Below are 12815 nucleotides of genomic sequence, written 5' to 3'. Positions count from 1 at the left end.
ACATTCAAATGAAGATTTATCTCACTGCATTGCACGAGTACTCTTCTAATGTAATTAGATATGTTTATTGTTTTGGGGAACAAAATGGACATTTAATATCTTTTCTCTCTCTCTCTCTCTGGGCTCAAGATCCAAGAATAGGTTTAGATGCTAAAAAGATACTAATTAACACAACCAACCATCTACGATTGTTTAATTATTTTTTCATTACTTAATTATATAGTTTAAAACGTTTATAAAAATTAAGTCGTCCGTATAAATCATGTTAAATTTTTATATTCATTGTGTTGAATAATCAATCTGAATAATAAAAATTTCATTTTAACATTTTAGTCATGGCGGACCCATGATTTTTGTACATTTAATGTGGATGAAAGGCCCGTAAAGCTGGTCACTGTGTTTTTAGCCAAACTCCGTCATTTTGAAGGATTTTTAAGTTTTTGGTTGATTTGGATAGACTTTTTCGATTTTTTGTTGTTGTTGTTCTTGTGTTTTTTGATATCGCATAGCATCCTTCAAAGTTTAGCGGGTGCTGCTTTTATAAACCCAAGAGAATTATTTGCGAAAATTGGTTGAGCGGATGCACATGACGCTGCTCAAAATCTGACTTTAGTACATTTACAGAAGATGTAATAGCATATCATACTGACTTGTTTTTTAATTATTTTTATAGATTTAAGTTTAATCAATAATACAACATAATTTGTTTTTTTTTTTTTTAAATTAGTTATCTTATTTCAATTTTGCTAAACTATGGATATATATACATAATTTGATTGAATATATTCGCCTAAATCCAACAATCTTAGTAACTCGTTCATACTTATAAAATTTATTGTTGCTCTCCAATGGCCTTTTCAATTAGACTACTAATGAATATTTGTATTATATTTGAACGCATATATATATAAGTGGTACAATACATATTAACATGTTATATGAATGTTTGATTGTCTAGTGCATCTAAATCTAGTTGGTAAAAACGTTAATATAAATAAATTTATAACTTCAACTTTTATGATGTTGGTACAAAATCGTACCAACTGAAGAAAAAAAAAATTGGTATCAAATATAGTTGTTTGGTACATGGTATAAAATTTTACGTACCAGTTATAATTGATTGATACGCGGTATATAAAAAAAACATGGTATCATGTTCACCTGTTTTGTAACGGAAATATCATTTGATTTGTCGATCATTAAAAAAAAAAGAAATAAGCAAAATCCGATCGTTGGATGACAAACGGAAAATTTATAGAAAGTTACAATCCCCACTGCGGAATAATGCACACCTACACCCCTTCATCGACATTGTTTTTCAATTGGAAGGCCAAGAGTTAATACCGACGTCGTACCTGGTCCTCAAACATTAATTAAGACATTTTCTCTACATCTTCTTACTTTGAAAAAGCAACATCACCTTTTGTCCTTGAGACCTAGTAACAAGATCTATGGCTAACCGATATTGCAGACCATCATTTAGCTGTTGCAATTCTTTTATGATACTTATTTTGAAAAAGTGATAACTATATGTAGGGGTGTTCATGGGTTGTGTTGATCGGGTTGAAGACATTTGAACAACCCAACTCAATGCTTGCGATTTGGAAAAATCTTAACCCAACCCAACCCAACCCATACGGGTTGGTCGGGTTGATACTTTGGTACATTAAAATATTCTTCTAACCTAGAATATGTTATTTTTTTACTCATAATTTATTTTCATCAACAACCATTTGATACAACTTATCCATACTTCTTACATATATCATGTTGAGTTAGTTTTCTTAATTTACATATATATGTTCACAATTACTGAACATATATACAAATAAGTTATATAAAGATGTGAATAGATTGAAAATATGTGTATCTGAAGAACGTATGTGATAGTGTAACTGTCTAATGTATATATTAATATAAATTTAACGATTATATTAAGTCCAAAAAATAAAAGAATATCGGGTTCATTGGGTTAGATTGGATTCAAATAATGGCAACCCAATACCTACGGTTTGAAAATTTTACAACTCGATTAGATATCGAGTTGCTTCGGACTGAGTTATTTTATGTTGGGTTGATCGGATTTTTCTAACTATATGTTAAAGATGTTATTTTAAGACGGAGCATGTAAAGTAAAGGAAAGGGCATATTCCTAAGTTGGTAGTGGTGGTAGTAGGTGCCTTTTTGGGACAACAAAAGTACACAAAGTTGGTGTTTCTCTTCTATGTACCAACATTTTAATTAATATTAAACACCAACTTGTTGAGTTGTTAATTAACATAGTAAATTGCATGTTTTTGTCCCTATGGTTTATATGTTATAATATATTATTATTTTTAAATAATTACGGATTATGTAGTTTACAATTTATAACGTATTAGATCCTAACCTTTAATTCTGTTAAGTGACTTAATTTGGATAATACTAGAAGGGTACTCGTACAATGCAGCGAGATACATCTCGATTTTAGTGTTTCATTTTTTTTTTGTCTTAGTCGATGTTATGATACGGTTTTATGTGGTTTTGAGAAAACAGTAATGTTTTTATTTTTAAATAAAATATTAATATGAACAAATCATAAAAAATAAAAAAATAAATACTGATATTAGTACCAAACTAAATACTTAAAAATTTTCCTTTTTTTGTATTTCTTTAATTATTTTTTATTTTTGGTTTAATAATATAAATTTTTTTATTAAAATAATAATTAAGTATTTTGTTAGAACCTAATGATTATCCTAATTATATTTTAGTTTTTTTTTATATTTAGAATAAAATGTTTATCAGAAGTTAGTTATATGAATTTAAACATGAAACTTTAATAAGTTGTACTTAGGCACAATTTACTTATAATCTTGAATTTTTAAATAATATGCATCAATAAACAGTATTTCATGCATAAAAAATAGTTTTTAAGAGATTGAGTCAAATGCTTTATAATATAGTATAGATATTAGTCACTTCATTTTCTAAATTTATATTAAAAACTTCTAAAAGTACATTATATTATATTATAATTATTGTATTTTAATAGTAATATTATATGTATAAACATCACCCTAAAAACTAAAACCTAGGACCCTTACTCCACTTGAGAAACCGCCACCCCGATCTTCTTTCCATTACGTTCTCGATGTATTCTCGTACCCCAACTGAAACATAAGCCACACCATCCGGATGCAGATGATAATGGAATCCAACAGTCATTCAGAAAGACAAATGTCGAGACAACTTTCTTGTTTATATTGGGTTTTCAAAGAGGTGAGAGTTGGCAGAGTGGTATCATAACACTGTTGGCTACTAGAAGGCTTCAACGGGATTTATTATTTTTTTTGTACTTATGATTTAATATTCATTTCTTTTTTTATTTATATAGTTTATAATTCATTTATATTTTAGTTCTTCATACTTAAAAATAGTGTTTTGTTTTTGAGGATGAAAATAAAAATAAATTACAAACCATAAAAATATAAATCAAAGTTTTAAAATCATAAAAACAAAAACTACTAATTTTTGGGACAAAAAGCATAATTTACTCAAAAGGAAAAACCCAACAAAATCTTTCATGTTTTAAAGCAACTGCAATTCCCATGCCATGTCTCATATTGGGATTCGGGTTCAGACGTGTAAATGTACGTTTTACCTTCTCATTTCCATGTAATACTCTGTTTAGAGCATCTGTAAGTTTTTTAACATAAAATATTAAATATTAAAATCTTTAAAATAATTTATATTTATTTCTGATAAATTTTTTATTTTATAAATTTCAATATTCATTATATTCTATAAGCTATCATATCAATGCACTTTATATATATATATATATATATATAATTCTCTATTTTATAAAAATAAATTTCCATATCTTTTATTATTATTTTAATAACAACAATTTTCTGAACTTGAAGTGTGTGAAAAATGGAAAGTTTGTAATTTATTATAATATAACTAGAAGAGTACTTGTGTAATACATTGAAATACATCTTGATTTCAATATTTCGTTTTATTCCTTTTTTATGTTAATATAATATGGTTTTATGTAGTTTTGAGAGAAAATCATAATATTTTTATCTTTAAATAAAATATAATTTTGAAAATATTATAAAATTTTGAAAAAATTTGAAAAAAAATAATGTTGATATCAATATCAAATTAACCTTTTTTAAAAACTCTTGTGTTTTGATGAAATTTTTTTAATTCAAATTTTCAATTATAATTTAATTTGGTTTAGTAACAAAGAAATTTAATTTAGGTTTAATAATATAATTTTTTATAAAGATAATAACTAAAATATTATGTTAGAACACAGTGGTTATTTTAATTATATTTTAAATGTATATATTTAAAATAAGATGTTTATCCAATATTTGATTTTGTTTATCTGCATTTAGTTACACAAATTCAAATATGGAGCTTTAATAAGTTGTACTTATGCATAATTTAGTTGTAATCTTAAATTTTAAGTAATATGCATCAATAAACAGTATCTTGTGCATAAAAAATGATTTTTAAGAATTTTGGTCAAATGATTTATAATATAGTATAGATAAGGGGGTGTTTGGAATTGCTTATAAGTTATAAAAACAACTTATTGACTTATTTCGGGGTGTGACACCGGTAATAAGCATTTTTGAGTGTTTGGATAAACAACTTATACCGGTGTCAAACCGGTAATAAAAAGTTTTTGAATAATATAAACGCATACACAATCTGGATTCCAAAAAATAAAACGATTGGTATATAGGATTCAGTATGACACATTTATTTATTTCCACATACCCATAAATAAAAATAAAAATTCAAATACAAATATTATACATATCAAATATTATGTATGGAAAAAGCGAACTTGTAATACAAAAGCAATCTCCATCTATAGCTTTCTTCTTCTCTCTTTCCCCAAAAACGAAAAACAACAACAAAAATAACCCAAAAATTCCCCACATTTTATATCTACATTTGTTAACACATCAAAACCCTCCTCAAAAATTCATATCTTTAACCCCCTCCTCTTCATAACACATATAACTCTATGAATCATAACCCTAAATCTTATCTTGTCTTGAAATTGGGAAATTTAACATTCAAAGGCAGAAGCTATTTAATGGCATAAGACTTGTTGCACACAACTTCAAGTGCCTCCATTATCAAACCAGAAAAGCTTGTCATGGCTTGAAATACTCCAGGCAGACCTGTTTGAATGTTGTTTAGAGTCATCGCTCTTGTTACCTCCACTGCCTTCGAATGCCGAACCATTTCGTCTTCCACCCGTCTCTGACACACCACCAGTTCGCTCTTTTTCTCTGAAAGCGGGTCCCGCGCGTCCAACCCGTGTCCGTTGTCTGGTCCGCTGTCCGGGAGCCCGAGTCCGACCATGGAGTAGGAATGGTAGTATTTCTTTTCTATGGTTCTTAAAGATGATGCCTTTTTCTCCAGCTCTTTTGATGCTGATTCCGTGCGTTTCTTGACCTTCATTTCCTCTGCTTGTTTCAAAGATATTGAGTGGACGACGTTTATGAAGCTTTTAATGGCTTCGGAAGCCACTGTGTCGGGCAAGCGATCAAGGGCTAGTTTCCACTCATCGAACAGCAAGTAAACCTCGGAGGGTTGAGAGCCGTTGATGTTTGCTTCTTCGGTGTTGATGGGAAGAAGAGTGAGTTTGAACCATCCGTGGAGAGATTTGATGAAATCTCTTTGGAATTTTATCAAACGGCAGAAACTGGTGTGCCAGGCCGACACGGCTGCTTCAAGATCACGAGTAGCTTGGCGGTGGAGGTCGGAGGTTGACTCGCCTTTGGTGGAACGGTTGACTAGTCCCCGAACTTGTTGAACAACATGGTTCTGGACTTCATGGCATTGGTTCATAGATCTCCACATGTACATAAACCTGCATTTGTTCAAATATCAAGTACTCACTCCATTCCATTAAAATCACAACATTTCTTTTTTCAGGAAGTTTTTCAAGCTATAGCTACCTCTTACATTGGAACCCCTGGGGTGCATGTGGTACGCCGGATAGGACAGAGAGGACATGACTGAACAAAAACTAGTGGTCCCACATTTGGCGGGCAACTCAACTGGGACAGGACAAGACAGTACTGGGTGGGACAAAAATGCTTTTCACTATACCATCAAAATAGATGAAACAAGATTGGTAAATTACTAAACTACCCATGTCAAAACAAATCCCTAAAACCTTCCACAATTCTTTCATCATTTCAAGAAAATAAAAAAGCAAAAATTGTTAAACCAACAAAGACAGGTTTTGGACCATGGCCCTTTTACTCTGGTCAAGGACAGTTGGTCAACAAACAGAGATTCCTGCATTTAATAAAAGTTCAAAGCCCTTGACCTCCCCAAATGAACATTGCCAATAATTTTTATGTACTAAAGTATTCCAAGTGTTCAAATGTATTATTACACATCAAAACAACATTTTCCATTTAATTTTTACAGCGATGACTAACTTTTCAAACTATCGTACTTTGTTTTTTCTGTTGCAAACGAAACCATTGTCTTCTGAAAACGACAAACATACTATATTTTGTAAGAATGAGGAGTTTGGGAGAAGCTTGTGGCCATTCGACACTTAATATTTGGTTTTATGGAAAAATATACAAATATACTGAATGTTCATTCTTCTAGGGTACGTATGCAGATGGGACTAGACAGAACTAGACAAACGAGAGTGGGGCTGCCGAGTGAAAGAATTGTAGAAGGTTTAGGGTTTTAAGACATGGCTAGTTTGGTAATTCACCAATCTTGTCCTTCTCCCTTATTTTGGAAAAGGAAATGCAATTTTGTCCCACTCCGTCCCACACTGTCTTAGTCTAATGTTGCGCCAAACATGGGGCAACAACTTTTCATTCTCTTCTATCCAGCGTACCAAATGCAGCCATGGAGGTCAATCTTATAAGCAAACAGTAATAACACAATACAATGTATATGTGAACCTGTGCATATCGCACCTGAAACTGAGAAATTTCGTTAGTAGTTACTTACCCATGACAGAGTTCAACAAGCTGTGGAACAAGCTCAGCATCTCGTAGGCCAACAATAGCCGTAGAGGTGGTCGATACAGCCTGAGATGTAACGACTATTAGGGAATGCAGCCTGTTTATCGACGCCTTTGTTTTGTTCAGTTTACTTTCGTCTTCCCCTTTGTATTCTTGGCTCTGAAGTGAAGATAATTTCCTCTCATGCTCAATTTTCACTCCTTCTCTTGCCTAAAAAATTTCATCACAGTGGTTTATAAATCAGTACTCTTTACTGTTTGGAAGATCAAGGTCTCTATATAAGCAAAACGTGACCCACAATCGGATCGTCATTTCTTCTTACATCATATGGATAGGACCAATGAAATGGAAATGTGAAATAACCTAGACGAATAGTGAGATTCTAAACCTCATTCTTAAGACAATTTGCCAATTTTCCTACATTTTCAGGACCCGTCAATTAAAACGAAGAAAGAAATAAAATTATCAAAACAAATGAAGAATAATTTACAAATGAGGCATCGATAACTCTAATATAGTAACAATGCTAAATAGATGAAGGAAGGCGATTCAGTTGTTCTCTAATGAGCAAAAAAAAAAAAGACTAAATGGCAAGAGCAGAGTTCTACCAACTGAGCTATATCCCTGAACCAAATGGAGTCAGACCACTTGAAGTTAAATCTCTAGCACCAGAGTACATCTTGCGCCTTAAAAAATGCAAAAAAAGAAATAAAAGCAACCAAGGTTTTCAATTTCTTGTGCTTTTTACCAATCGTTAACAAAGTACAGTGGTTGTTCAGCAGTGGAGAGACAAATTTGGTGGCAAGAACACAAGGAATTGCAAACTTTGGTGGTTGTTTGCATTTATAAGTACAATGGCTTTTTTCCCAAAAGAATGGCTGAAATCTAATTCACTTGATATAAGATATCAATCTGCAAAGACCATATGCTGGAGTTATATAGATTGAAACCAACACCATCAATTCATTTGTGAAATTGATAATTGATAAATTTGTAGATTTAAGTTGGGCACTTCTAAAAAGAGAAATGTTGCAAATTTCATGGGAATCCCCAAAGAACACAGGACAAGAATGAATATGACATCAATCATTTCATGTTCATAGTTTAAACAAACCTCTGCCAAAACGTAACAACAAGATAACATGGAATTTGGTTTTAGCAGTAACCAGTAAACATTGTTGTTGCCTGCTAGGCATGTAAAACCAAAAAATACTTTCGTCAGTTGGGCAGGCAGGCAGGCATACATAGCCCACTGGCCTTCTTTCCAAATATGAGGACAGACAAAGATTTGTCATACTTGGTCAGACTCCCAGTTACTCTACTTACAGGGGCACTTTGGTCATTACACAACAAGCTTTATTCTTTTTGTTTTTGTAAAGGTGATTTCCAGCCTTTGGGCATTACCCAATAACTTAAAACCTGAAAAGAAAAAACAGATGATTCAAGATACTCTTTTGTATAGCACAATGTGTCATACATGGTCAGGCTACCAGCTAAAACTTCCAGGGGGCAACTTGGTCATTTCACAACAAAGCAAGTTTTAGGAAAAAAATCAACATACCCATTTCCAGCATTTTGGCCAATGAGACAGACATGGTACCAGATAAAACTAGCAAGCATTTTGGCCAATTTGCAACAAAGTATAATCCAGATAAAACAATACCCATTTCAAGATGTCCCTTTTTTTATCTACAGCAGATGACATCTTTCATCCAACCACCCAAAAAGATCCATGCAAAAACATGCCTTGCATCCCTTTCATGTCGCCCGCTTATGGATGTAACTTTAAAAGAATTGATACCAACGAGAAAAAAATGAGCGTGTTGCTAAATAAACCTTCTTTGAATCAAATCAATATCTTGAAATTGCAAAAAAAAAAAAAGAATATTTGATAATGACATGTGTAAGAGAGAATTTGTAAGTGTTTCATTTAGGCTCACTCAAAAGAGACACGAGGATGACATAGTAATTTTTTTTTTGATTAACCTGGATATCCAACCCGCTATGCGAGCCGACTAATCTCAGGACAACCATCTGCTTTGCAGATAATCCGAAGTCACCGCATTTGAACCTCCGTGGCCACAAGGAGATTCTTATTCCTCGTTGGACTTGAACCTGAGACCTCCAGGTACTTTTGACCTTGGAAGCCAAGCTCAAACCAATCAGGCACCACCCTTGTACAGTAATTATTAAAGCTACCGTGACACTTAACAAATAAATTTTGATAATTTCACCATAGTTGAAGGCCTTAAAGCATAAGTCATACATGGTAAGACTATTACACCTCTTATTTAGCCATTATATAATCACTTTTTCAAGAAACCCATTTCTATTGCACAATGGATATAACCATTCCAAGATAGTGAACACACCAATGGCACCCACAATGGTAAAAAAGAAGAATTGGTCAAAATCTATGAGCCTGCCATTCATTGACCAGGGTCATTTTCGTCATTTACAGAAAATTCCCACTAAAGATTATTACTATTACCATCATCATCAAAGGCCACTTTTTTCCACCATCGCACATCTTTATTTCAAGATCTTGTTTGAAAAATTTGGAGAAAAAGGCACCACAAAAAAACAAAGTAATATTGTATAATAATGTTTGGTGTCGGAAGAAATGTCTGTGTTTATCAGCCATTTGTACGGTACAAACTATTGATGCATAATATTAGAAGAGTAATTCGGTTACCTTTACTTCTTTGTAGAGTTTCATTTCCCAAGCCAAGAGCCGCTCCAGTGTTGAACAGAGACTATTTGAGGCTCCTGGTTCACCAATTGAACCGGGTTCAAACCGGTACTTAACTGCCAATGGTGGCTTCGAAGTCCAGCTTGAGCTCAAATTAGTTAACATCCCACTTGAATGATACACCGTTTCTGCAATCCAATTCGAAAATTCAATATAAATTCATATACCCAGTTTGAAATTATCAAAATTTATGGGGGGAATTCTTACTTTTCAATTGGCGAAAACTCCGGTCGAGCTGGGCTCTGCCGGTTTCCAGCATCACTGAGACTTGGTCACCGGCGTCAGCCGCCTTATCGAAGTATTCTTTGATAGAAGCAACGATTTCAGTTAGATCCCGGTGCCTAATCACCATCCTCATATCGGAATTATCATCGTAGTGGCCGGTTTTCCAGCTTGCCGATGACCCAGCATCGTCAGACTTTTCGGATTTACTCATTGTTGAGAACTTCGATTTGGGGGCAGAGGCGAAGGCAGAAGGTGGTGGAGCTACCGATTCATTATGAACTGAGGATCCGAAATTAGAGCGACTCTCCATCTCGGATCTGGAGTCTCGATCAATTTCTTCATCATCATCATCGGAAGTGGAGCTGGTGGTGCTGTAGTGATCGCCCCATTCGCTACATTGTACCTCTTCTCTCTCTTCTCTCTCTTCTCTCTCCCCATCATCTTCCGTTTCGAGATGGTAATCATCTTGTTGTTGATGAGTTTGAGTTTTCGGATGATGCTGGTGATTCTTCTGTGAATAATTCGAATAAACCGAACGCTTGTCTTCATTGTTTTCTCGATGTCCCTGCTCTTTGTAACCCGAATAGATTGAGGATTTGTCGTCTTCGGTATCGAAATTTGGTTGTCGTTGGTTGAAGTATTCGGAATCGGGCGGCGATGGAGGGTAGAAGTTTTCCCAATTCCAGACGGAGGAAGCTTGCGAAGGGGTTGATGCGTAATTAGCTTGCGCATTGTATGTGTATTTATCTGGATTGTAGCTGTAATTATTTTCTGGGTTTTCACGAGGAGGATGGTGGAAAGATTTGGGAGGTGGAGAAGTAGAAGCTTCGCTTGATTCCGAAAGAATGTGAGGAAGTTTGACAGTGGGCTTAGGGCGACGTTGATGATGATTAATGGAGGCGGTACGGCTAGGGGCAGCAGAGAGAATGGGTGGAAGTTTGGAGCTCGCAACAGAGGGAGATCGGGGAACCTGCAACGGCGGCGGCGGCGGCGGTTTTGGTGTCTCGTAGGTATGAAAGGAAGGGGGTTTGACGGTGGTGGTTGTGGAGGTAGAGGAACGAGTGCGGAGTAGTACGGCAGGGGTTTGGTCGGCGACGGAAAGGGGTTCTCCGGCGGCGAAGGTAGCGAGTGCGGATCCGGTGATTTTTAGGGAACGGCAGTAGTCGGAGTGAGCAGCGGCGAGGTGATGGCGGGCGTAGACAGCTTCCTTCATGAGACGGCGGCGATCCTTGCAACGTCTGACTGAATCCTCGTTACCTAACTTTGATGCGGTGCAACCCATGTCGGAAAAGCTCTATTTTCACCGGCCGGTGCGGTGGCGCAGGCTAACTGGCGCCTGATTTTTTAGAAAGAGAAGAGAGAGTGGCAGAGTCCAGACCCAGTGTGTGTGTGTCTTCAACTAACAAAATGGGGACGGGTTTATTTATCTATTTTCTTTTTTATTTATTAAAAGACTAAAAAAAACTACACCTTTTACAATTTAATCATAATTTTTAGAGCAAACTACAAATTTAGTCCCCGTGGTTTGTTAAATATAACATTTTTCATTTGTATTTTCGAGATCCCAAAATGATTATCGTAGTTTGTAAAAATGTGCGCATTTGAACACCTGTCAAAAGATTTTACTAAATGAAGGGTATTTTTGTCTTTTTATAATTTTACATATCTTTTTTACCTTCTACCCAATTGAAAACCACATGAACCAAATCATAAAGTCGGTTTTGATTGGTTAAGAGACAAAAAAAAATAGTTAAAATGTCAGAAATGTCCCTCATTTAATAAAGTTCTTTAATGAAGAGGAGTAAAGCAAATTTGGATCTTTTTACAAACCATGATGATTACGTTGTAATTTTGAAACTTTATGGATAAAAAATGTTATTTTTAACAAATCACAGGGACCAAATTTGTAATTTACTCGTCCATTTAGGATAATCATTGTATTTGATCTATCTAATAATGATGATGGCTAATTAAAACAGACCAAGAGCTAGTGTCATGTCATAATACTAGGAGGGGTTGGAATTGCTTATCTGAAATAAGTTATGTTTTTTTATAAAAGTGTTTATTTATTTGTTATAAGTTATAATTGTTTAATTTTTTTAAAAACCCTTTATTATCAGTTTGGTATCGGTATAAATTGTTTATCAAAACAAGTAAAAGTATTTATTATCGGTGTTATATCGGAATAAGTTAATAAGTTATTTTTATAAGCAATCTCAAACACTCCCTTAGAAAACAACATTTTAAGTTCGATATATAATTTAATATTAATACATTAATACAAATTAAGAACAATTATTAATAAAAACCAAAAAGATTTCATTTCCAGTGATCATAATATGTGATATTTGGGTAGCTAAATGTACAAATAGTTAACCACAAGTGTGGTGTCTGATTGGTTTTAACTTGGCTCCAAAGGTCAAAAGTATCAGGAGATCCTAGGTTCAAATCCAATGAGTAATAAAAATCTCCTTGTGGCCATGGAGGTTCAAATGCGGTGATTCCGGACTATGAGCAAAGCAGATGGTCGCATTAGAATTAGTCGGCTCGCATAGCAGGTTGGATATACAGGTTAATAAAAAAAATGTACAAATAGTTTAAAAAAAAAAAAACTTCTTTGTTAAGAAGTAAATCAGATTAATTGATTTATAACTTATTCGATCAGTTATATATGATCGCGTAATGGTAGTTTGATAATATGTAAGCCGACTTATTTCATTAAGTTTTTAACGGAAAACCTTATACAGAAAGACAAGTTTTTTTTCAAACCGATCTTTTTCGATTGAAAAACATGCTCTTTCTATTAATGAAAAAACTAATTT

The 12815-nt window shown here is 33.8% G+C and overlaps 1 protein-coding gene across 1 annotated transcript; it reads right to left on the bottom strand.

Moving 5' to 3' along the window:
- Window positions 1-4817: 4817 nt before the first annotated feature.
- LOC112523091 (nitrate regulatory gene2 protein) lies at window positions 4818-11325 on the bottom strand. Its single transcript, XM_025132529.1, has 4 exons — window positions 9976-11325; window positions 9712-9896; window positions 7003-7226; window positions 4818-5887 (listed from the first exon to the last, which is right to left on the bottom strand). Exons 1-4 carry the CDS (start codon window positions 11273-11275, stop codon window positions 5098-5100), a joined length of 2499 nt encoding a protein of 832 aa, XP_024988297.1. The 5' UTR covers window positions 11276-11325; the 3' UTR covers window positions 4818-5097.
- Between the last annotated feature and the right edge of the window lie 1490 nt (window positions 11326-12815).

The sequence above is a fragment of the Cynara cardunculus genome (genome assembly GCF_001531365.2).
Source record: "Cynara cardunculus var. scolymus isolate 2C chromosome LG 12, CcrdV1, whole genome shotgun sequence".
Classification (NCBI taxonomy): Eukaryota; Viridiplantae; Streptophyta; class Magnoliopsida; order Asterales; family Asteraceae; genus Cynara; species Cynara cardunculus.
This window is presented reverse-complemented; position numbering and strand designations above follow the sequence as displayed.

Coding starts and splice junctions, on each gene's coding strand:
- LOC112523091 (XM_025132529.1), bottom strand. CDS start 11,275: ATGGGTTGCACCGCATCAAAGTTAGGTAACGAGGATTCAGTCAGACGT. Junction 9,897..9,975: donor GAGTTTTCGCCAATTGAAAA/GTAAGAATTCCC, acceptor ATTGGATTGCAG/AAACGGTGTATCATTCAAGT. Junction 5,888..7,002: donor CTTGTTGAACTCTGTCATGG/GTAAGTAACTAC, acceptor GAACAAATGCAG/GTTTATGTACATGTGGAGAT.